The sequence below is a fragment of the Onychomys torridus genome, chromosome 3 (genome assembly GCF_903995425.1).
Source record: "Onychomys torridus chromosome 3, mOncTor1.1, whole genome shotgun sequence".
Classification (NCBI taxonomy): Eukaryota; Metazoa; Chordata; class Mammalia; order Rodentia; family Cricetidae; genus Onychomys; species Onychomys torridus.
In genome coordinates this window covers 30,451,610-30,478,209 of record NC_050445.1, presented here as the reverse complement: position 1 = coordinate 30,478,209, position 26,600 = coordinate 30,451,610, and the positions used below count along the sequence as shown (strand labels likewise).

Sequence of the window (26,600 nt, the reverse complement as noted above, 5' to 3'; positions counted from 1 at the left end):
GGGTGGGGGGTTGGGGGGGTGGAACGGAACTGACAAGTATATTTAAATACAGTACTTACTATTCTAATTATTTTGTACTGGGATTATATGCATTCCACTCCATGTGGTCAGGAGTACATTTTAAAATTTTGTATAAATGGGATTACAAAGCATGCATCCATTTTTGTCTGCCTTCTTTTCTACAGCACACTTTTCTAGGGATTCATCTATGTTGGATGATAAGAATATCAGTAACTTTTCTTTCTATTAACATGATGTTCTTTGTAACAATATTCCATAATTTCTTTTAAAATTCCCCTGTTTTTAGCTTTTATTACTTTTGAGACAGGGTCTCAATTCTGTAGCTCTAGCTAGCCTACAACTCCACACACAGATCAGGTTAACCTTGAAGTTATATTGATCTACCTGCTTCTGTGTCCCAAGTCTGGGATTACAGGTATATGCACCAGGGACCTGTTGATGGACATTTGGAATTTGGAGTATGAGAAATAGAACATCAAAGCAACATTTACTTACAAGTCCTTATTTTTCATGCTTGGATAAACACTTTAGAGTAAACTGGCTGGGTCATTTTACTAGGGATATTTTAACTTTGCATATAATTACCATACTATTCCTTTTAAAATGTATTAAAGTATACACATAACAAAGTCTATCTTAATTATTTTTTAATATTAGCTCCTCAGTGAGGTTAATATTCATACCATTGTGCAACCAATACTCTAAACTCTTTTTATATTGTTTTTAAAAGACATTTATTTTAAAATTTTGTGTGTATGGGTGTTTTGCCTCCATGTATGTCTGTGTATTACATGCATACAGTGCCTACAAAGGCCAGAGAGAGCACTAGGTCTCCTGGAACTGAGTTTCAGATGGCTGTGAGCTGCCATGCGGGTGCTGGCAATAGAACCAGGGTTCTATGTAAGAGCAGCCAGTGTTCATAACTAAGGAGCTATCTCTCTAGTCTCAATGTTTTCCACATTCTGCTCATAAGTACAGACAACTAAAAAATGGAGATGGAGATGGGATGGGTGTTCATGAATTTTCTTTTTAATATAGGCTGTTTCAGAGATAGAATTTCTATTTACAAATAATTTTACATCATGTTCGCCCTTTAAGGAGATATCAACACAAGATATTACTCAGGAAGTATGGGAATTGCAATTTTAACTAGTCTATGTATGACAAAAAAAAAAAAAAGAAAGAAAAAGAAAAAGAAAAAAGGGTAAAGGAACTGAGTTTGTTTTATAAATTGAATTTATTCTGTACAAAAATTAAATAATCCCAAGTATGCTTTATCACACTCACCTCTTCCTGGAAGAAAAGGCAGGGCAAGTACGTACAAATGCACTCTTGATAATTAACAGTGTTTGAGAACTATTTTCTAAGTAAGATCAAAATCCATACGCAGGTAGTGGGCAATTGTTAGTTCCTAATCTGATCATTAACACAGGAATTCTATATTCAACGTATTTTAAAAGTCAAAAGGAATTTTGGAACACTGAAAAACACCAATTGTACCTTGTATTTCTGTTCTCTCATAGGGAAAACAAAGGAAGACTACTTTGATTTCAGCTGATTTATAACTCTTTTTATTAAAAGCAACTATATAAGGTTGGAGAGATGGCCCAGTGGTTAAAAATACTACCTGTTCTTCTTGAGGACAGAGTTCAGGTCCCAGCAGTTCCCATGTCAGGTGACTCACAACTAAACTATCTGTAACTTCAGTCCCTAGGGATCGATCTAATGCCTTCTCTACCCTCTGCGGGCACCCATACTCCAAGTGTGCACACCCACACCCACACACAGATATACACAGATATATACATAAAAAAAAATAACATGCATCTTATTAGAAAAGTAACCATATACATCAAAAAATTACTGGCTTAAGTTACAGAAATGTTATTTATTAAGGCTGACAATATTTGCTTTACTTGAAGACTTCAGATCAGCAGATCTTACTGTTTTAAATGTTTCTTGCTGGTATACTGTTTCTAATGACAATACTTGGTTTTGTGGTTTTTTTGTTTGTTTATTTGTTTTGCTTTTGTTTTTCAAGACAAGGTTTCTCTGTGTAGCTCGGGCTGTCCTGGAACTCTCTCTGTAGACCAGGCTGGCCTCGAACTCAGAGATCTGCCTTCCTCTGTCTCTCCAGTGCTGGGATTAAAGGCATATACCACCTGGCAATGATACTTGTAACAACAATTTTTAAAAAGTTATATAAACAAGAGCAGAAATATCAAACACACTGAAAGTTAACTTCTGATAACTTAAAATAGAGATTACTTAGAGGAAAGAATCTTATCTGATATAAGCTTAAATCATGAAATTCTGATCACTTTTTTTTTTTTTTTTAAAATAATTATTCATTTTATTTTATGCCTTTGAGTGTTTTGCCTGTCTGTCTGAAAGGGCATCATGTATGTGCCTGGTATTCTTGGAGGCCAGAAGAGGGCATTAAATCCCCCACAAATGTAATTACAGATGGTTATGGTTCAACATACGAGTGCAGGTAATTGAACCCAGGTCCTCTGCAAGAGCAGCCAGTGCTCTTAACTGCTGAGCCATCTCTTCAGTCTCCTAACCAACTCTTCACCGGTATTTACATTTAAGTGCCAATGAAGTTTGATGGATTGCCACACACCTTTAATCCCAGCACTTGAGAGGCAGAGGCAGACAGATCTCTGTTAGTTGGAGGCCAGCCTCATCTACATAGTGTGTTCTGGACCAGCCAAAGCTACACAGTGAAATCATGTCTCAAACAAACAAACAAACAAACAAACAAACAACCCAACCAACCAAGCAAAAACAAATAAGTAAATAAAATTTAAAGAGAAAAAATCTGGTAACTGTACAGACTTTGGCACAAAACAATCATGTCTTTTCTATCCTCGTTTGAAATGGATGGTTCCATCTGCATGGCTTTGAATATTCAGTGATAATAATGTTCAACACAAGAAACAGCAAAATGGGGGGTTGGAGAGATGGCTCAGCGGTTAGGAACGCTGATTGTTCTTCCAGAGGTCCTGAGTTCAATCCCCAGCACCCACATGGAGGCTCACAACCATCTGTAATGAGATCTGGTGCCCTCTTCTGGCCTGCAGGGATATGTGCAGGCAGAACACTGTATACATAACGAAATACATCTTAAAAAAAGAAAAGAAAGGAAAAGAAGCAGCAAAACGATTACAGTAAATATTGACTCACCACTGTCCTCTGTTTGTTGGGCAGGAAGACTCTAACAATAGGTTTCTGTGGTGACTTGGGGTTGTTTCGTGATCCATCTGTGGGAGTTTGGAAAACTGAGAGAGATGAAGGCAGCACTGAAAGGCTAGAAGAAGAGGAGGATGTAACCGTGTCCATTGACGCGGAGCTAGAAACAGAAAACTCAGTTCCATTCCCCAGGGACTCCAACAGCTGTTGCTCTCTTTGCTGGAGGGCATCTAGCTTGCTGGTGTACTCTTCATAGGCCTATAAAAGAAAGGAGAGTCACATAGAACCTAGAGTTTGCTTTGACAGTCACAAAAGACATACGACTTCAGTCTTTGATTATAACTTCTTTATAATCTAAAACAGGGTTTAAGCTACAAATGACAAAGTAAATACTGAAAATCCTACAAATACTCTCACCTTTCAATGGAAAAATATGTTATAGGACATTACTTTATTATGTTGGGAAACTTGATCTATGTATATCTACATGTTCCATAAATGTTAATTTAAAAAACAGTATTTCCCAATTTTCTGCTAAAAGACTAATTTATTTTCCAAACCACAAGTTTAGCATAAGATAAAACATTTATAAAGTATTACACTGCATCAAGGATAGGTGTCTTTTCCTCTATATAATTCTATTTTCCAGAAAAGTTACAGGCATATCAAGTTTCATAGATTTTGGCAACAATCATTGCTATACTTATTTGAAATAGATGATTCCATTTGTGTGACTCTGAATGTAAAGTGGTAACATATGTGCATATATGTGAGAATGGACACACAAAGAGAGGGAGGGAGGGAGGGAGGGGAGGGGAGAGAGAGAGAGAGAGAGAGAGAGAGAGAGAGAGAGAGAGAGAGAAGAGAAGAGAAGAGAAGAGAATGAATGGAAAGAAGTGGTTATTAGAGCTATGCTAAAATTCAGGAATGAGTTACACAGTACCAGAGAGCAAGTTCACACTCATCTCAGTGTCAACAATGAACCTTAGTGGGGCTTAGATAATTTGTAGCTACTATCTTCTTTCTGAAATAGCTATAGTTATCAGTTAAAATAGTTTGTTCTTTCAAAGAACCCCTTCTCATTATAGATTCCTAATTACCTCCATCCCCATCAAATGTTGCTTAGCAAGTAAAAACTGATTTGATACCCAGAAACTATAGGAAACTCTGGGCCACTAACAGTATATCCTCATATGTATTCCATATGACAAGGGCTATAAAGTCAAATGACCTACCATATAAAATACCAAATTTTAAGAACAGCATGATACTGAAAGTAAAGAGATAAATAATTGGAACAGAAGTGTTCACAGTTCTTTCAGACAGTGGAAATCCCTTTAGCCCATAATCTACTATTGTTCCTACCATCCTAAATAGATGTAGTACAACAAACATTTATGAAACTCTACAAGGGAGAATTAAAGATTTTAATATGGCATTTTCCATTTCTCAAGAGGTTTACTAAGCTAGAAGATGGCTCAGCAGGTAAAAGTGCTAGCTGAGCAAGCCTCAAGACTTGAGTTGAGTTTGCCCTAGAACCCACAATGGAAGGAAAGAATCAACTCCCGAAAGTTGTCTTCTAACCTCCACATGCATGTGCATGTACCTGGCACATGAGCACATCATAACACAATACACTAAGTAAAACTTTTAAAAAGATTACTGGGCTATAAAGAAATGAATGGGTATATTTTTATTTGTGTATTATGCATAAGAAATAGCGTTTCTGCTATGAGGTAAGAACGTGAAATGAGGCAGGGCTTAGGAAGGATGGAAGAAATAGGAAGACCAGTGTACCTAAGAATTTTATAACCAAGTAAGAAGGTAAGATATCTTTAAGATACTGGGGAAAGCTGGGTGGTGGTGGCACGTCTTTAATCTCAGCAGTTGAGAAGCAGAGGCAAGCAGATCTCTAAGTTCAAGGCCAGCCTGGTCTACAGAGTGAGTTCCAGCTGGGCTACACAGAAGAACCTGTCACAAAAAGTAAAACAACAACAAGAACAACAAAAACCAACAACAACAAAAAAGATATTGGAGGGAAAAAGCATAGCTGAATGTTATGTCATATGCAGGAAACAGCAAGAGGTTGATACATATCTGCAGAATTTAAATGAATAATAGGTACACAGGGAGACAAGACTGGGGAGATGGGCAAGGGACAAGATCTTGTTTGTTTTGTCCTATCCCAATGCGTTAGTTCTTATTTTATCTTATGGTATTTTATTTTTATTATTATTCCTTTAGAAGACGGTTTCCCTCAAGAAACAGGAAGGGGGTGGATCTAGATGGGAGAAGTGGGGAGGATCTAGGAAGAGTAGAGGGTGGGGGAATTTAATCAGGATATATTATATGACCAACAATCTATTTTTCAGGAAAAGGAAAAAAAATCAAAAAAGGAAGCAGGTTGGTCAAGCCACGAGGAGCAAGTCATTAAACAGCACTCCTTTTTGGTCTCTGGATCAGTTCTTGCCTCTAGGTTCTTTCCTGTCTGAGTTCCTGCCTTGGCTTCCCTCAGTGGACTGTGACTAGGGATATGTGAGGCAAATAAACCCTTTCCTCTTCAAGTTGCTTTGGTCATGGTATTTCATATCTCTCTCCTCTCTCCTCTCTCCTCTCTCTCTCTCTCTCTTGCTTTGGTCATGGTATTTCATATCTCTCTCCTCTCTCTCCTCTCTCTCTCCTCTCTCTCTCTCTCTCTCTCTCTCTCTCTCTCTCTCTCTCTCACACACACACACACACACACACACACACACACATACAAACCCTTAAAATTGTCTGGTTCTTAAGACTACCATTTGAACATTAAAAAAAACCACACTCTTTATAATATTTTTTCTTTTTCTACTTTCCTTTGAATCCTAAAATCTAACATTTAATTCATTTTGAAAATAATATTATGTTCAAATTCATTCTCAAGATCAAAGTTACCAAACGTAGCACTAGGCTACAGAAAGAGCTCAGAGCCAGCCTATGCAACTTAGGTGAGATGCTGTCTCAAAGTCAAAAACCACAAGAGGGACGTAGGCCTGCCCGGGTCCTCGTGGCCTGGGCTGAAGACATCCTTGCAGCACCTGGCAGACAGGCACCACTATGAAGAGTAAATACATGGTGGAGAAATGGGAGAGAAAGAGAAGAGAATTGGTTCATGGACTGTAGAAAGAGGTGGAACTGAAGAAGTTAAGGCAGTGAGGAACAGGCTGATATGGATGGCCTGCTTGCTACCCTGGGCCATGGTGACTTCCGGGCCCAGGCTGCTGTCAAGGGCCATGTCTGTGTCTGTGGTCCTGTCCCAACAGGCATCTGTGTTCACATCCGTGGCCCTTGTTGTCACTTAAGACCACATGGATGCCTGGGGTCTGGGCAGCCACCTGAAACCATGCTGCCACCAGGGCCATCCTGATATGGGTGTCCTGTTCTGCCACTGGGGCCATGGTGACATCCGGGTCCAAGCTGCTGCCAAGGGCTCTGTCTAGGTCTGTGGTCCTGCGGCAGCTGGGGTCTGTGTTGATCTCCGTGGACCATGTTACCACAGGGGGTCATATGAACCATGTGTGTTGAAATCCAAGGGCCATGCTGAGCAGGCCCTGCCCTTCACTGGTCCTGCCCCTCAATGGCCGCTGCAGTAGAACAGCTAGCCCACCCCTTGACTGAAGGGAATGGTTCCAGCAGTCTGGACTAACAAAATCAGCTACCCCCCCCCCCCCCAGACCCACATCCAGGGCTTTGAGTTGGCATATCAACATCTACTCCATCTATGACCTGATGGAGTGCTTGAAGGGACTGATCTCATGAAACCATAGCCATAGTATCTCCATGACTTGGGGTAATAGCAGGATATCCAAGAAGAGGTTTTTTTTGAGGATCCAGTGTTGATGGTGTACCAGATGCCAGAGGCCTTGAACCAGACCAACCACTCACTGAAATGAACATTTGCAAGTAGAGCTGAGTGGACAAAAGAGTATACTATGTGACACATCTTAGCTCCCAATGTCCCTAAGACAAATGAAGAGGAGGCAGGAAAGATGGAGGAGTGAATGTGGTTTTTTTGTTTGTTTTGTTTTTAATTAATATTTAAAAATTTTTCTTTGGGAGATATGCTATGGAGGTAAGGGGCAGATAGAGAGGGACTGGGAAATGTGTGGGATTGGGGTGCATGATGTGAAATTCCCAAAGAATCAATAAAAAAAAATTATGTTAAAAAATGTAAAAAAAAAGAGGGGGGACTGGAGAGATGGCTCAGTGGTTAAAATCTCTGGCTGTTCTTCCAGAGGTCCTGAGTTCAATTCCCAGTAACCATATGGTGGCTCACAACCATCTATAATAGGATCTGATGTCCTCTTCTGGTCTGCAGGTATACATGCAGAGCACTGATACGTAAGATATAAGTCAATAAAATTTAAAAAAAAAAAAAAAAAAAAAAAAAGAGGAGTGGTCGTTAGGTGTGGTGGCACCTTTAATCCCAGCACTCAGGAAGCAGAGGCAGGTGAATCTCTGAGTTCCAGGCTAGACTGGTCTACATAATGAGTTCCAGGACAGCTAGGGCTAAGAAAGATCCTGTCTCAAAAGAAAAAAAAAAAAGGACAAAACAGAGTAAAGGATCTAAATAGACATTTCTTAGAAGAAGATACACAAATAGCTAGTACATGAAAAGATGCTCAAAACTATTTCTTACTAGTGAACTGCAAACCAAACCAAACTGAGATACTAATCCACACCTACTAGAATGGTTACAATGAAAAGGTCATGAGAAATAACAAGTGCTGATAAGAATGCAAAGAAACTGAACTCAAAACCATTACCATTGGGAATGTAAAATAGTGTCAAGGCTTTGGAAAACTATCTGGCAGTTCTTCAAATTGCAGGAATTATCACAAGACCTAGTAATTCTATTTCCAGACATACAACCAAGAGAATTAAAACAAAACAACCCACAGAAAATCTATGGTGTGAATGTCCATGGTGGAATAACTAATAATACCAGTAAGTTAAACAGCTGAATATTTATCAGTTGTTGGACAGGTTAAAAAAAAGTCCACATGGTAATTATTTGGTCAAAAAAGGAAATGAAGTACTAATCCACACCACAGCAAGGTTAAACTGTGAAAACATTATGTTAAGCAAAAGCACCCCGTCACAAAAGGCTACTTACAAAATGTCTACAATATAGGCAAATCTACAGAGACAAAAAGATCATCATTTCAAGGACTGAAGGGAATAGATGTTAATGGATAAAGAATTTCTTTTGAGGAATAATGGAAATTTTTTTAGAGTTTATGGTTATAGCTTCAATACTTTACAGAGATCTACTGCATCCAAGTCACTAAGCTTACCCTTCTCTCCTTTCCTGTACTGATAATTGAACCCAGAGTACCATGCATTCTAGGCAAATAGTCTACCACTTAACTATTCTCAATTCTTGATCTTAATTCTCTGATTTTGAAACAGAGTTGCTAATTTACCTGGACTAGCTTTGAATTTGCTTGTACCTGGGATTAGAGGTGTGCAATACCATCCTCATTATTAAAATTATTCTTAATGAATTTAATCTCATATTATCTAATGAAACTTTACTGTCTGCAGATATATACAATGAACTGATCTACATTCTGGTACTCCTTTCATTGTAGAAATTGATGAACTGTGTGTGTCTTCAGTGTTTCTAGTTTGACATCTCAAGATGAAAAAGATTGCCACACATATTAAGAATGTTATGTTGATTGACTGTTTTGGTTTGGATCTAAAATGCCCCTAAAAGGCCACATGTTAAAGGCAGGGCCCTTTTTATTATAGTGGTAGAACTTGTAAGAGGCAAGACCTAGTATAAGGAAATAAGACTATTAGGAACATTTCTTTTTTTAAGATAGGGTTTCAATATGTAGTACTGCAGTATTGGCTGATCTGAAACTCACAGCTTGCCTCTGTCTAGTGAGTATTAAGACTAGGTCTGTCTTTGAAAAGCATACTGAATTTCTAGCTCCTTCTTGTTTTTCTCTTTGCTTCCTAGCTGCCATGAAGCAGTATCTTGTCAACTCTGGACTCCATATATCAGGTACAGAAACAAGTAGAAAAGCATCTAGAGCTAGCTAGATGCTAGTTAGAGCTAGAGCTAGATGGCTCAGCAGTTAAAGGCACATGCCACCAAGCCTGAGTTCAATCCTTGGGACCTACAAGATGGAAAGTGAGAATTTACTCCTGATAATTGTCTTCTGACCTCCATGTACACAACATGGCACATATTCACACACACACACACACACACACACACACAAAATGAAGAACCGTAAACAATTTTTAAAGCATTTAACACTATCTCTTCCACATAGAAGATATTCAAATTCATTAATTGAAAATATATAGGAAAATTAGAGACGTAGAAGAAATCCTGCAAAGAATTTTTCAAGGGTAAACACATTTTTTTCTTTCTTTAGGATTATGGTGATTGACAGGTAAACCATAGATCAACAAGCAAGGTAAATTTCAAATTGTGTGAAGCTATGAAAGTGAAACCTGAGTTGCACTGGAGATCACAAGATGTCAGAGATATCAGAGATGTGAGATATTGGCCCAAAAGAATAGCATACAAGGAGTAGAATCAGTCCAAGAGAGAGAGAAATGTATGTATGTTACAGGCAAAAAATCTGGTGGGGTTGAGCCACTTAAATCCTTTGAAACTCAAGTCCCAGACATCAGTCACAGAAGCTACAGAATTTTATACTCTTGGGGTTTGGTTTTGCTTTGGTCCTATATTTTTTCACCATGCTTCCATTCTACCCTTGTGGAATGGTAATATAAATTCTGTGCCATTATATATTGGAAGTATGTCATTTGCTTTTTGATTTTACAAGGGGGTACAATTAACAGATGACCTGGAGTCTCAGAAGAGACTTTGGACTTGAAGTTGGATTAAATGAATTTTGCATTATGATATGGCCATAAGCCTATTTGGCCCGGGACTGACTTGCAGTGCTTTGAATGGGAATACCACCCATACTCTTAGGCATAAAAGAAGAATATAAAAAGAAGGCTGGCAAGATGGCTCAGTGACCAAAGACACTCGCTACCAAACCTAACAATCTAAGTTTGATCCCTAGGACCAACACACAGTTGGAAGGAGAGAACAATTGTTGAACATTGTCTTCTGATCCACACACATGAATGAATGAATAAATAAGCAAATTAATTAATTTTTTAAAAAGAACTGCAACCTAGAAACTAAAACCCAAACAATCCAATTATAAATTAGACAATGGGTTTACATAGACTTTTCTCTAAAGAAGGTGGCCGCATAACCAATAAGCTGTAAAAAGATCTTAACATCATAATCATTAGGGAAATGCAAAGCAAAGCCACAAGAGAATAACATTTTATATTCATTACAATGGTTATTATCAAAGCTAAAATAGAAAATATTCAGTATTGGTGAGGATGTTGAGAAAGTAGAATCCTTGTGCATTTATTGATGGTAAGAAAGTAGTGGTGTAGGTACGATATAAAATAGTATGAGAGCCAGGCAGTGGTGGCACATGCCTTTAATTCCAGTACTTGGGAGGCAGAAGCAGGTGGATCTCTGTGAGTTCAAGACCAGCCTGGTCTATAAAGTGAGTTCCAGCATAGCCTGGACTGTTAAGACAGAGAAACCCTATCTCAAAACAAACAAACAAACAAACATATAAAAAGTATGAGAGTTCCTTTACATAATTAAATAGAATCACTTTATGATTCTGCAATTCTACTTCTGGGTATAAACTCAAAGACACGAGGGCCAGCCAAGCCTAAGGACCTGATTTGCTCAGGTTCAACAATCCACACTGCTCACCATACCTTCTCTGCCCTTTTCTATAAATTCTGGCTCAGCTTTAATCACTAGTTAGTTGTACACAAAATAAACCTACATTACAAATGATCAGGTTACCATTAGCTTCAAATAACAGATTTTTAAAGCCACTAAGCCTGATGACCTGAAAATTAACTCCCCCAAGTTGCTGACCTCCAGACATAAACTGTGGTGTGTGTGTGTTTTCAGTAAATAAATATAATCTTAAAATTTGTTTTAAGAATTGAAAGCAAGAACTCAATTGTCTTTCCCCATCATCTCAGCATTTCCTATGAGTAAAGGTGAAAGTAATCCAATCATCCAGAAATCAGGCAAGCATTCTACCACAAATATTTCCCCTGGCAAGGAAGGAAATTTTTATACATGTACTATCCATGTTGCAACATGTTTAATCCTTGAAAACATGCTAACTAAAATAAGCCAGTCACAAAAGGACAAATGCTGTATGATTCCACTATAACAGTCAAATTCACAGACACAGGAGTAAAATAATTGTTACTACAGACTATGGGGAGAAGAAAATGCAGATTTGGTAGTTAATACGTAAAATAAAAAGATAGATGATGAAAGGTGCTGGAGATGGATTGTGGTGATGGTTACAAAATAAGATGACACCTGTTTTGTTTTGTTTGTCTGTGTGTTTTGAGATGGAGTTTCTCTATGTAACAGTCCTGGCTATGCTGAATCTGATAACATCATGAAAAAATATTTTAAAGTGGTAAATTCAATGTATGTTTTATTCTGAAAAAACAGAACAACCCCCCCCCCCAAAAAAAAAAAAAATTAAGGACTCTTAGGGAGTGAAACTGAAAATGTGAAGAATGGTGTGCCTCAGTGGGTCATCAGCAGAACTGACTTTTGACTTACGGCCTTCAAATTTCATTATCTGAGTGTCAGGTTTCCGCAGCTAAGCATCCTGTCATCTCCTGTCAGTCTTCTTCATGGTGTAGTAAATGGTAATAAGTGCAATATTCTAAGGCCTTTGTACGTCACTGTCTATACTTCCCACCCCCACTGAAGCACAAGCTCTTCGAAGAGACAGACTTTTGGCTCTTACACATGGTTTTTGTCACTACAAACAGTACACATATTAGCAGGTATTTACTGAATATCCCTATTTGTAGAACATTTAATTTATATCAGGAAATAAGCTATTTTATAATGATAAACTCAATTTTATATTATTACATGTAATACTATTCTCATTTTTCCTAAAATATTTCACAAATACTCAATGTAGCTGTATTGTGTAGTACTAGTTCATGAGAATAAGAATCTACTTCTACTAGTATATTAGTCATATACTAATAAAATAACCCATTAAATTTTACTCTGATGTTACATGTATCTTGAATATACAATTCAAGTTTGTATGCCTAATTCTAAAAGAAAACCAATCAAATATATCTAATAAAAGGTCAACAATTATATCACAAAGAATGACTAAGAAAATTAGAAATGTTTAGCCTACATAAAAGCTGCCTGGTGATGAGGTAAGGGCAGAGACACAACAGGATAGCAAAACAGCAGAATAAGGCAGTGATCATTATCACAGATTTATGAGTTAGATATCTGCCTGCTTCCCCTCATCAATAGTATCACTTGAGATAAGTTACTTAACCTCTTGGTTTCACCTATAAAATGGAAATTAAGTATTAATAAAAGCATTTAACATAGCACAGGGCACAGAATAAGAATAAGCATAAATGTTTTGGCTTTTTACTAATCAATTTTCAAGTATGCAAATGTTTGAGGAGTACTGTGTGGCTAAAGCAATCCATCATGACTGTAAATAGACATGCTCATTGTTTCAAACGTGGGAAAGTTCCCAGTAAACAGAGGGAGACAAACTGCTGCCTATGCTTTTAAGTTTGGTAAACAAAAACAATCAGTTTCACTAAGGTTATATAACTCCTTCTGATTTCTTGCTTGGCCTACTATACTATACTATACTATACTATACTATACTATACAAGTGAAAGTACACTAATAGTATCTGGGGACAGGAATTCTAGTCCTGGTATTGACACCACGAGCAACAGTATGATCTGGAGTAAGTCATATAAAGAAATCAAAGAGAACAGTTTAGTTGGTGTTGCTAAAGTTCCAAGACTTGTTTTATAAACACAAACTTAACTTTCTCCCCAAAATAATGAAGACTTAATTTGTCCTTTAAAAAATAATTAGGTTGCTAAATTAGAAAATTTAGTTAGAAGTCATTCAAACTATACTTTAAAATCTCTGGTTTTTGAAGCCAAATGTTAACCTGATCTTTTGTTGTTGTTGTTGTTGCCGTTGTTTTTGAGACAGAGTCTCCCAGTGTAGCCTTGGCTATCCTGGAACTCACTTTGTAGCCAGGTTGGCCTCAAACTTACAGAGATCCATCTGCCTCTGCATGTGCCACCATGGCTCTGGTCTTTTATAATTTAGGATCACCTTTGTGTGTGATTATAACTGAGCAACAGTTTATGGAGAAAGACAATGGGATGTGTGGTAAGCAGTACTGGCTGTAGATTCCACAACAGCTTGCTTGCTGAGAAAATTGACTGACTTTCAGAAGGAAACTAAGGACAAAGCTTGATTATATAGTACCTGCTGTCTCACATGACTATCAACACCAGTAACCACAGATTTATAACCTCAATGAAGGCAGACACAAGTCCCAAGGCATCATTATTAAGCAGTAAGAATGAACAATGTTGGGCCATTCCAATATTATAAATCTATGAGAAGGCAGAAACCAACTATGGGGAACTTGTTTTGGAAAAGATATTTCATAAAACCATTCCACATTCCCGTATGGTAACGTATTTTGCTGACTACCAAAACAGTGTGATTTCTCTTCCTCTTTTTAACAATTCTTTTTTCTTTTCTTTTCTTTCTTTTCTGTTTTTCAAGACAGGATTTCTTTGCATAGCTTTGGAGCCTGTCCTGAAACTCACTCTGTAGCCCGGGCTGGCCTCAAACTCACAGAGATCCACCTTGCCTCTGCCTCCCAAGTGCTGGGATTAAAGGTGTGCGCCACCACCGCCCAGCTCTTTTCTTTTTTTAAATTCAGGCAATATTTAAGTTTATAGGGGACATCCCTCTCAGTTTTGACATTTCCCAAGTAAAACTAACCCGTGTAGATTGTAAGAAGTGGAAAAAAAAAAAAAACAAGACTAAGAAATAAATAAAGAGGCAAAGCTAATTCTTCCAATATGTTTCTAATTCTACTCTCTAAAATAACCAACTACTATAAAACATTTTTATAAATTTTCTCTCAAAATTACTATAAAGAGATACTAAAAAACCTACCTCCAAGTATATTGATGGTGGATTATGCTCCCCACCAAATTTGTCCAATAGGGCTTCTATATGTTCCTGTGTCAACTTAATCATTTGCTTGATATTCCACACCTAAAAAAAAAATAAATAAATAAAGGAATTTAAATAAAGATCACTTAGCACACGAATTAGAAATATTTTAATGTAGAAAAATAGAATGTAGTAACTATCAGTATTCTAAGTTTTACAGAGTTTAGATTTTTATGATTATTAATAATTATCTTAACCTTTTTTTCTATACTAGTAATAATTTCCACCTGTAAGAGATTCAAATAATACCCATAGAGTCAGAATAAACAGTCAAAACTGGCAATTACTATATTAGGCAAACCCAGAAATACAAATACCACATTTTCTATACTATGGAACCTACATTTAAAATTCTATACATACATATGTACGTATGTACACAGAATAAATCATGAAAATCTATTTTCATCTTCCCCCAAATTTGGGGCTATCCACCTGAAAGAAAATGCTTTTTAGGGTTTGTTAGTGTGATGGTTAATCTTTAGTGTGAACTTGACTGATTTTTACTATTATTTTCTTAATGAAAGAATATATTGTGCACCATCAAATAAGGCCTGAAAAAGTTTAGCCGAAATCAGCTGCCTTATAGTGGTGGCCATGTGCAAGTTGAATTGTTCTAAGATGAGAACAAATGAAAGGTCAGAGTACAAGGGCTCACTGAAATTGGGATTTCAGAATCACCTTGGAGACACACCTCTAGGAATATCTGTGAGGACATTTCCAAAGAAGTTTAATGAAGAAAGAAAAAACTACTCTGAATATGGGTTGTGTCATTCCATGAACTGAGGTCCCGGACTGAATAAAAAGGAGAAAGCAAACTGAGCACCAGCATTCATTTATCTCTTTGCTTCCTACAGATGCAATGTGACTGGCTACCTCATGCTCCTGATGCCTTGTCTTTCTATAGCCACTTCACCACACCAAAGATGGAGCCTATTTTCTTTTAAAAACTATAAGCCAAAGAAAATCATCCTTCCTTAAGTTATTTTGGTACAGAATGTACATTTATTCAGTACATGTATTTTTATTTTCTCTTAATAGTTATATAAACACTCAATTCACGATTTAAAAATAATTACATTGATTTCATATGGGTTATGTGTACACACATGCACATACATAGGACACTGGGGAAGTCAGTTCTCTCCTTCCACCATGCAGATTTTAAAGGTCAAAATCAGGTCATCAGGTTTGAAGGCAGGTGCCTTTACCCACTGAGCTATCTTGTTGTCCTCCAACTCATAATTTTTTTGTAACATTGCTAATTTCAACAATCTACAAATTTCAATGGACATAGACAGTTCCAAGAAATTTTAAGACAGGCAGATCCTTGAGTCTTGCTGATCAATCAGCCTAGTATAATTGCAGAGCCCCAGATCATAGTGAGAGACCTTGTCTCAAAAACCAAGGCAGGACCAATGATATATATAGCTCAGTGAGTATTATCACTTTGGCTCATATAAAGGGTAGGTCCTTGTGCTCACCAGACAGCATGAGAGAAAGCAGGAATGTTAAATAAACATACAGGCTTTTCTCTTCAACAAAGGGATTTATACCTGTTTCTGCGTGGAAAGCTGGGAATGGATGTAGTTAATAACCTCGTGATCTTTGCTCCTGTAGGGCCTGGTCTAACCAGAATCTCCCAGACTAGACTCTTCCCAGACTCCAGAGCATTGTTTCTCAGTCAATAGAACCCATTCCTATGAAAGATGTCACAGGTACTTTGCAAAAGACATTTACTTTGTAAAAGAGTTTCAATGTAGTCATGCCCTAAACTTTACTGTGATAATTGTCACCAGAAAATTTTTCCCAACGTTGTACTATGTTTAAAAAAGTAAAAAATAAACTGTTTGGAGTCAGACTCTAAGAGTTTGGCCCAACACTGGCTAACTAAGTTGTGTTGAATTGGATTTCCTTCTTGTCTCACTTGAACTATTATTCTGCAAGGACCTCCAAACCCTCAATCTCTGGATCATACAATGCAAGAAGAGAAACCACTTCTGAGAGTTGTCCTCTGACCTCGACACTCAAGCACCATGGCACATGTGCACCTGTACTTATACACATGTATCACTTACACTCACACAAATAATAAAACAAATTGTTTTTTTAAAAAGAGCATGTGAAATGGTACAACAGGTGAGGGCACTGTCTACCAAGCCTGAATTCAATCTCCAGTACTCTTAAGGTGGAAAGAGAGAACTAAGTCCTGCAAATGGTCCTTTGACCTCACACACTAACCACAGCATGCTTGTGCCACTCCCCACATCACCACATACACAATAAATAAATGTAAAGTAGAAAAAAGATACTAAGGACATCCTTACATTTATAACTGGGGTGACTCTAATCATGACTGCTATAATCCTTGCACCCTAGAAGAATGCTAGCCAACGAACACTTAGTACTCACTTGGCAGAGTCCACAATAAGACTCCCATTTAGAAAAGAGGCCAGATTTACAGAACTGCAGAGTTCCACTATAATCAACTTAGTCTTTTACTCACAAGTTCTAAAAGCAATGCTCAAAAGAAACTGAAAACCCAACAAATAAAAAAAATTCACAATGAACAAACAAAATAACCGAACAAGGAATGGTAATTTTAAGATTCAACAATCTCCAACAAATGGGGGATGAGAAGAAGAGGCTTAAGAGATGAAGAGTAAAAACGTATGCTTCGGGACTTAATGCATTTTTGATACATTCTGAAATAATATTTTAGAGGGAGCATTTCATGGTCTGTGAATATTTTACAGATATGATGTTATTATATTCAACTGAAAAATAGTACCTTGGGGCTAGAAAGATGGCTCAGTGATTAAGAGCACTTGCTGTTCTTGCAGAGGTCCCAGGTTCAGTTCCTAGCACCCACATGGTGGTTCATAACCATCCACAGGCACATATATATTGCACGTACATACATGCAGGCAAATTACTCATATACATAAAATAAATGAAATTTAAAGAAAGCAGTATCTGGCTCATTTACTATATATGGCTTTTCATCTTTCCAAAAAAATTTGTTTTTAGATTTTGTAATTCTAATATTAAAAATCTCACCGGGCGGTGGTGGCGCATGCCTTTAATCCCAGCACTTGGGAGGCAGAGGCAGGCGGATCTCTGTGAGTTCGAAGCCAACCTGGACTACAGAGTGAGTTCCAGGAAAGGTGCAAAGCTATACAGAGAAACCCTGTCTCCAAAAAAAAAAAAAAAAATCTCTCCAGTTATCCATTCAATTTGCTCTGTATACTCTAATAACAAGTAGGTACTAAGAATATTGTACCATACATAGTATATCAACTTTATACAGAGCTTATCTTTTGCCTGGCACTGTTTATATACTTGTCTCTATTAGCTCATTCAACTACTGACAACGCCTTCCAACAATTCAATAATTGTCTTGGTTTTAGTCCTTGACCTCATGAAATACACAATCTAGCTGCATAAAGTCAAGCATTAAACAAACATAGCATATCTCAGACTGTGATTCAAAAACAAACAAACAAAACAAAAGGTGAGCTGGGACCAGGACAGATGGGTGGCTATTAATCTGAAGATCTGAAGGAAGAGGAGCAATTTCAGAATGCACACATGAAAGAGAAAGCCAGTAAAATAGGTAGAACAAATGCAAAAGCATTAGGATAGAGAAAAGAATGGTCTGTGTGTGACAGACTGATTGCATTAATGCCCCCAATTAATAGCTTTCTAATAGGCACACCTTTTAGTCTGTAACTTTGTAAGTTGTCTTTCTACTCTGACCCTGGGCTTCTTCAAGTGACTTGGTTGTTCTTGTGATATCTTGCAACATGGTATTAACAAACATGACCCAAGCAAAGGTTTGAAATGCAAATATGAACTACTTCTTGCTATCTTGCACAACTGAACTTTGCTTGCTCTTTCACCTCTGACCTGCTCGGCTCTAAGAACATGCCTCAGCTAGCCTACAAGCATTATGTTGTGCCATTTAAAGCTATCTAGAACCACCAATTGGTCAAAGATGCATGATTTGAACTCAGCCAACATTAGTGTAGTCCACAATAGTATGCTTTCACAATGGAAAATAATGGTTGTTTATGCACTAGGCCTTACAATGGTTTATTAATAGAAAACACATTGTACAGGAATATGCAACAGGACACATAAAAAGTATATGTGAATGTTTCCAACAGCAATATTCCTAATAGTCAAAATGTGAAAACAAAATGGACATTGTTATGCATGCCTGTAATCCCAACACTTGGGAGATACAGGCAGGAGGATTAGGAGTTTAAGGCTAGCCTCAGGTATATAACAAGTCCAAGGACAGACTAAGATGAGACCCAATCTTAACAAAAGTGGGGGAGGCTGATTTACAATGGGTGTTATAATACAAGGGTGTTATTAGTTTAAACCAATTCTTGACAGCTTTGATTGTGGTCTTCCTGAAGCGACATGAGCAAGCTACCTAGGCTTGCTCCATCATAGTCACCTGAAGCATCCCTGAGCTGCCTCTGGCTCTGGGGAGGTAACATTAGGTCCAACAAAAAGCTTCTCTGGTCGTTCCTGCCTATTTGCAGTTGTGTGGGCTGAGCCGGTAACACAAAAAGACAGGAGCATAGTGGAGCAGTGGAACAGCAGTGGCAGCAACAGGCCAAGCTATGAAAGTGGGAAGGCAGTCCGCCAGCCGCTGGGACTGTGAAACTCAACAGTTTGAGAGTGACTAGGGCCGGAAGAAGGGCAATGGCAGGCAGAGGTGAGGCTAAAGGAAGACAAACAAGAGAACTGAAGACCAGTCACCAGAAATGTTCCAGAGACCTATCAAATCGTTAGTGTAAGGAGTCTCAGACACTGTGGATCAAGAGTTGTACACTGTCCAAGCTTAAGGGCCAAGAAGTTCAACTTTCCTAGGTCTACAAAAGAGCTTTACCTTAGAGGGCCTGCACTAGATCGGAGACACTAGGGACTTCTGGTCCTGCCTGTTTACTGACATTGTTTAATGCCATCAAACGCTGGAAACAAAACCTGGTAAAGATCAGCTTCTTAGGAACTTCTCCTGACTTTTTAAAAATACAAACACAACAGCTTAGAAATAAAATCTTAATTCTTCTAAGAGGTTCTTCACATAACAGGGTTGAATTTAGCCTATACCTTAATGTAGTCATTGTGTGTGCATGTACAGCTTCAGGATACCTGTGCTAACTGGACTTGGTGGCACATGCCTGCAATCCCAGAACTCAGGAAGTCAAGGAAGGAAGATTACCAGTTTAAGGCCAGGCTGAGCTCTGTAGCAAGATCCAGCCTTGAAAACACAACACCAAAACCCCACAAATAAAACCATACAAAACAAGAAAGGATACTTATGCCATTGTTATTCAATTGTTACATGTACCATGGCATTACAAATGTAGAGATTAATTGCAACTTTAAAATACCTCCAGAAGGAGTAAAATATGATTCAGCATTGAAATATATTTTAAGTATAGGTAATCAAATTATTAAGTATAAATAAAAGAAATTAAAACCTTAGTAGATGGCAACTCTCTGAAACATGGCATAGTCAATTCATGTCATTTAAACAGATGTGACAAAAAAGGAACAAAGGGAAAAATAGTGAGAAAAAGGACCAAGACATGCATGTAAATCCACAAATCTGAGAATGGAGACCAGTGGTAAACCTTAAAGGTTAAAAGGAGATAACCAAAGGCTTTTTCTTGTCAGGAAATTCTAGGAGAAAATCCAGATGCTGAGTATTAAACAAACCTACCACAAAGGAAAGTTAGGACATTGACAGAAAAACTTAAATAATCCTGCAATCTGTTAAAAGTCTAATTCTATTAAAACTTTCTTAGATTAAAAAAATAATAATGAAGCTAAGGCTGGTGAGATGTCTTGGGGCAGGTTCTAGTGGAATACTGCTATGCAAACCTGACTAGATAAATTTGATCCCAGAATCCATATCAAGAAAGGCTCCTGTCTGTAACTCTAGAAATTCTATGGCAGGATAAAAGGTAAGATAGCAGAATTTGCTAGAATCTTGTATATACAGTGCAGTGGCAGAAACAAAAGAGATCTTACCTCAAAAACAAGGTGGCATTGGGCAGTGGTGGCACACACCTTTAATCCCAGCACTCGAGAGGCAGGGGCAGACGGATCTCAGAGTTAGAGGCCAGCCTGGTCTATAGAGTGAATTCCAGGACAGCCAAGGCTGTTACACAGAGAAATCCTGTCTCAGAAAACAAAGACAAAAACAAACAACCAAACCACACTGTGTCAAAAGGGACCTGAGTCCCCAAAAGTGGTACTCTAGACTGTCACACGTGTATGTACACACACACACACACACACACACACACACAGAGAGAGAGAGAGAGAAAGAGAGAGAGAGAGAGAGAGAGAGAGAGAGAATAATTTTTTTTTTTTTTTTTTTAAAGAAGCTAGTAAATTTTTCATGCCTACAGTCCCAGTTAAGGTGGTAAGATAAGTTTAAACCCAGGAATTCAAGGCTGGCTTTGGCAACTCAGGGAAGAGACCTGTCTCAAAAGATTAAAATATGTAGGATAAAATTAAATTAAATAAAACACTGAAATTATATTGAACAAAATTGAAACAGACTTTTAATATACTTTAAAACTTCAAAGGAAAAGCTCAATTCCATTCTTAACATTTTAGACTGGCCCTATCTTTGTAACTAACAGCCTTATTTGCAGAGTGACACACAGCTCCTAGGTTCCAGGCAATTTTGTCATCTGAAGTTCTGGGAGGAACTTCTATTTGCACACCTTTAGAGAAAACCCCTCGGCCGGGCAGTAGTGGCCAGCCTGGGCTACCAAGTGAGTTCCAGGAAAGGCACAAAGCTACACAGAGAAACCCTGTCTCGAAAAACAAAACAAAACAAACAAAAAAAAAGAGAGAGAGAGAGAAAGAGAAAGAGAAAGAGAGAGAAACCCCCTCTTTGTCTTAGGTAAGCAGGGACAGAAGTTCTACTTCTCTTTCCAAGTACTCTCCTGTCAGCCTTTTGCTTTCCTGAATACAGCTAAAACAAGAGACTCATGAAGAGAATCTAAAAGTGTTTTTTCTTTTCTAACAAGTGACTCTGTAAAATCAAAATTACTGCCCTTTCTTTCCAAAAAACAAACAAAACAAACAAAAAAACCACCTCTTAATAAATTTGTTGTAGATACAAATCACAATTTCAAGAACCTCTTAATTTTTGGCACAAATTATGTGTATCTACTGAAGATCTGTTGAGAAAAGGCAATGTTTCAAATACTTCTGCCTGGAGAGTATAGCCTGAAAGAGAGATGGTAAATTTTACCACTACAATGGACTATATCATATACATACAGAGATTCAGAGGTGTCTCCTATATTCCTTAGAATGCATATTGCCTAGATCTCTTAATTCTAGTCCACAGAATCAACATCTACTTCCTCCGTAAGAAATAACCTCATTTAAATAAACACCAAGGAAGCCCACACTAGATAGACCTCTAATGCCAATTTTTTTTTTGGAAGGGGGGGATAGCATCTTACTCTATATAGCCCAAATGGAACTAGAACTTATTATGTAGCACAGACTGGCCTAAAACTCATGATCTTCATGTTCTCTAAATCACTAGTATGAAAGGCATCAGTCAACCATGCTCAACCACAAACACTGATTATTTTCAGCCTTCACTAACTTCTAGAGCATTGGTTTTCAACCTTCCTAATGCTGTAACTCTTTAATATGGTTCCTTACATTGAGGTAAGCCCCCCCTAACCCCTGCCAGCCATATTATTTCATTGTTACTTCATAACTGTAATTTTGCTGCTGTTATGAATTGTAAATACCTGATATGCAAAATATCTGATATTTGACCCCCAAAAGGTTGGGAACTGCTGTTCTAGGGAGACCACAAAAATTAAAAACAAAAAAGCATGTGGCTGAAACAACAGAATAGCTTGAGGGTGGCAAGCAAACAAAGAAGCACTTACAATGATTTTCAAGCCATTAAATTTATAAAATTATACTGGAGGGGTATGCTGGTTTGAAAGAAAATGGCCCCCAAAGGGAGTGGCACTATTAGGTGTGGCTTTGTTGGAGTAGGTATGTCCTTGTTGGAGGAAGCATGTCACTGTGGAGGCAGACTTTGAGATCTCACATATGCTCAGATCACACCCAGTGTCTCAGACCACTTCCTGTTGCCTGTGAGTCAAGATGTAAGAATTCTAAGCTCCTCCTCTAGCACCCTGTTGGCCTGCATGCTGCTTTGCTTCTTGTCTGACGACAATAGACTAAACCTCTGAACTGTAAGCGAGCTACCCCAACTAAATGTTTATAAACGTTGTAGATCAGGCTGACCTTGAATTCATAGGATCCACCTGTCTCTGAGTGCTAGGATAAAAGGCATGTACCACCACCATGTCTGGCTCCCAAATCTCTTTTTAAAACAAATTTTATTATTCTGAGAGATGGCTCAGTAGTTAAGAGCATCACCTGCTCTTCCAGAGGATGCCAGCATCCAAAATTAACTTTTTAATTTCTTTAGTGATGGGGATACAGCTCTGGGGTAAAGTGCTTGCCTAGCTAGATTACCCATCCTCTATCCTACTTAGCAAATAGAAGGAAGGAGAGGGAGGAAGAAGAGGAAGAGGGAGAGGGGGAGGGGGAGGGAGAGAGCACGAGCACAGGTCCAAATTAATAATAAAATTAGAGATGAAAGGGACACAATACAACAGACAAGGAAATTCAAAGAAGTGAAAAATTTGTATGATAAAACTTTGACACTGAGGAAGGAAACTGAAACAATCAGAAGATGGAAAGTTCTCCCATGTTCATGGATTGGTAGGATTAATATTGTGAATGTGGCTATTCTACTTTTTAGCAAATCTATAGATTCAATGCAATTCCCAAACTTTCCTAGATCAAAAATATTCTGGACACTTATTAAATATTCTTTATTTTTCCTGCAATGCAAATAAGGATAAAAACAATGTTTTATATAACCAAAAACAGCCAAAATTCATACAATTTAAATCTTAAAGAAAAGAACCAAATAGCAAACAGCTCAAACAACTAGATTCAATTTTCTGCCCCCTTTTTGTTGTTGTTCGTATTTTTTGTATTTTAAAATTTGTTGTTTTTAAAATTTATTTTTATTTTATGTGCATTGGTATTTTGCTGGCATGTATGTCTGTGTGAGGGTGTCAGAGCTCCTGGAACTGAAGTTAGAGACAACTGTGAGTTGCATGTGGGGCTGGGACTTGAACCTGGGTCCTCTGGAATAGAAGCCAGTGCTCTAACCACTAACCCATCTCTCTAGCCTATTGTTTGTTTTTTGTTGTTTTGTTTTTATTTTATCTTATTTTTTGTTTTGTTTTGAGAGGAGGTCTCACTAGTAGACTTGGTTGGCCTGGAGCTTACTGTGTAGATCAGGCTGATCTCGAATTCATAGGATCCACCTGTCTCTGCCTCTAAGTGCTAGTACGAAAGGCATGTGCCACCAAATGTCTGGCTCCCAAATCTCTTTCTAAAACAGATTTTATTATTCTGAGTATTCTCAGTAGTTAAGAGCATCAGCGGGGTTGGGGATTTAGCTCAGTGGTAGAGCGCTTGCCTAGCAAGTGCAAGGCCCTGGGTTCTGTCCTCAGCTCTGGCAAAAAAAAAAAAAAAAAGCATCAGCTGCTCTTCCAGAAGATGCAGGTTTGAGTCCAGCATATACATGACAGCTAAAACCACCTGTAATTCCAATTATAGGGATCCAACCTCCTTTTCTGGACTCTTTGGGCACCAAGTATGCAAGTGGTGCACACATACATGCAGGTAAAACAGCCATGCAATTAAATTTTAAAGACTTCACTATTTTTATTTATGTGTATGAGTGTCTCCATGTATGTATGTATGTAGACACATGTACAAATGCTTAGTGGGTCAGAAGTACTAGGGCTAGAGGTACAGGCAGTATAAGCCACCTACATGATGTGGGTTCTGGGATCTGTAAGAACAGCAAGTATTTTTAACCACTGAGCCATTTCTTGAACACTATTTATTCCAAATCTAGATTTCTTTTTTTAACTGAGACAAACATCACTTCCTAAGTTACTCACCTTAATGTCTTTAGTTAAAAAAACAAAAACACTATTGTCATTTCTCTTTCTAAACTATTTACAAAGGTATCATTCCCCCCATTTCTTTAGACCTAGTTGCATTCCATGTTATCATTCATCCATTCTCCAGTCAGAAAGAAATCCCTAAAACGGGCTGGAGAGATGGCTCAGAGGTTAAAAGCACTGACTGCTCTTCCAGAGGTCCTGAGTTCAATTCCCAGCACCCACATGGTGGCTCACAACCACCTGTAATGAGATCTGGTGCCCTCTTCTGGCCTGCAGGGATACATGCAGGCAGAACACTGTATACATTATACATAATAAATAAATAAATCTTAAAAAAAAAAAAAGAAAGAAAGAAAGAAAGAAAAGAAAAAAAGAAAGAAATCCCCCAAGCACACCTGACCACTTTACTTCCCTTGCTTTAAAAGTTTAGTGGATGCTAGGCAGTAGTGGCACCCGCCTTTAATTCCAACACCCAGGAGGCAGAGGCAAGCAGATCTCTGGGTTCAAGGCCAGACTGGTCTACATAGTGAGTTCCAGGACAGCCAAGGCTACAAAGAGAGACCCCATCTTGAAAAACAAAACCAAAAACTTTAGTGGTTGCTCAGTTAAAAGCAAATCTACACTTCTTAAGAAAATTCATTTTCATTCTGCCTCATCAGGTACTGTTTCCTCCATCTCTTATACCCACAATGCATACATGCTAGCCCTTTTTTCTGGAACATTCTTTGCACAGCAGTTTTCCAAAGTGAGCAGATAATTTAACTGTTACTTTCTAATAGGGCCTTTTCTCATCTCAATCTATACTGAATCGCCTGACTCTTCATTAAATCCTCACAACACTCCAAAGATTTTCTCTTGGAATGTACCACAGTCTGGAATCCATAAGTATATATGTATATTTTTTGTAATGTCTTAATAGCAATCTTACTGCAGAGACCATGTGTAAACACAAGCACATACAATAACAATTTTAAATGCAGTATTTTACTGTTATAAAGTGGCTTTTGAAATGGTCAGGATTATATTTTATGTTTACTCTGGAAATAATGCTTAGGTTAACCACTAAGTCAGAAAGGAACAAGGGGGAGGCAATTCCATTAAAAGTATATTACAACTAGCAGCAAAAAAGTAGTAAGAGTCTGACCTGTTGACAAATTTAGTATTTTTACAACACTGTAATGTACCAAAGAAGCAGCCAAGGTTCAAGAGAGTAAACAAATATTCCAAAAGGAAACTATAAAAACATTTTGTGAAGTAATTCAACTCTGTATTTATATGACTGAGGATGTTAAGAGTAATTGTAATCTTAACCTGAAAATAAATCACCACAAGCCCACCACTGATGTGGATGTAAAAGCAGCTCTTAAGTCAGTTATGTCTGGTGGCTGAGGAACTGAAAAGGTCAGTTAAATCAGTTCATGGTTAAAAAAAAAAAAAAAAAAAAAAGCAAACATAGACCTTACATATTAAACATTAAAACTGTGAAATGAACATTCTCGATTCTTAGGGCCAAAGATCTTCCGTTAAATGACACTTAACCTAATAACAAATGTTTTTTGAAATGGACAACCAACATAACCTGATGATCTAAGTAGGTCAATTTCAGTTCAGAGAACAAAAACTACTTTCTTTTTCTAAATGCTGTGGGATGGTCTGTATGCCAAATGCATTCCTCTGATTAGTTAGTAAATAAAATACTGATTGGCCAGTAGCCAGGCAGGAAGTATAGGCGGGACTAACAGAGAGGAGAATTGAGAGAACAGGAAGGCAAAAGAGGACACTGGGAGCTGCCGCCATGACAAGATGTAAGGTACTGGTAAGCCACGTGACACGTGGCAAAGTATAGATTAATAGAAATGGGTTAATTTAAGATAGAAGAAGTAGATAGCGAGAAGCCTGAGCCATTAGGCCAAACAGTTTAAATAATGTAAGTGTCTGTGTGTTTATTTTATAAGTTGGCTACCGGACTGCTGGGGCTTGGTAGGACCTGGAGAAAAGCTCTCCAACTACATTTAAAGATTTATTTATTTATTATGCATACAGCATGTATGACTGCAGGCCAGAAGAAGGCACTAGATCTCATTACAAATGGTTGTGAGCCACCATGTGGTTGCTGGGAA

The 26,600-nt window shown here is 37.9% G+C and overlaps 1 protein-coding gene across 7 annotated transcripts in view; it reads right to left on the bottom strand.

Moving 5' to 3' along the window:
* The window catches only part of Braf (B-Raf proto-oncogene, serine/threonine kinase), a 132,115-nt gene that overhangs the window by 72,114 nt on the left and 33,401 nt on the right, over nucleotides 1-26,600 (bottom strand). For all 7 annotated transcript variants that reach the window (XM_036180737.1, XM_036180742.1, XM_036180740.1 and 4 more), the window contains exons 2-3: nucleotides 14,348-14,449; nucleotides 3,211-3,474 (exon numbers count right to left, since the gene is read on the bottom strand). In XM_036180737.1, the coding sequence (XP_036036630.1) occupies nucleotides 3,211-3,474; nucleotides 14,348-14,449 (366 nt within the window). The remainder of the gene's footprint in view (nucleotides 1-3,210; nucleotides 3,475-14,347; nucleotides 14,450-26,600) is intronic.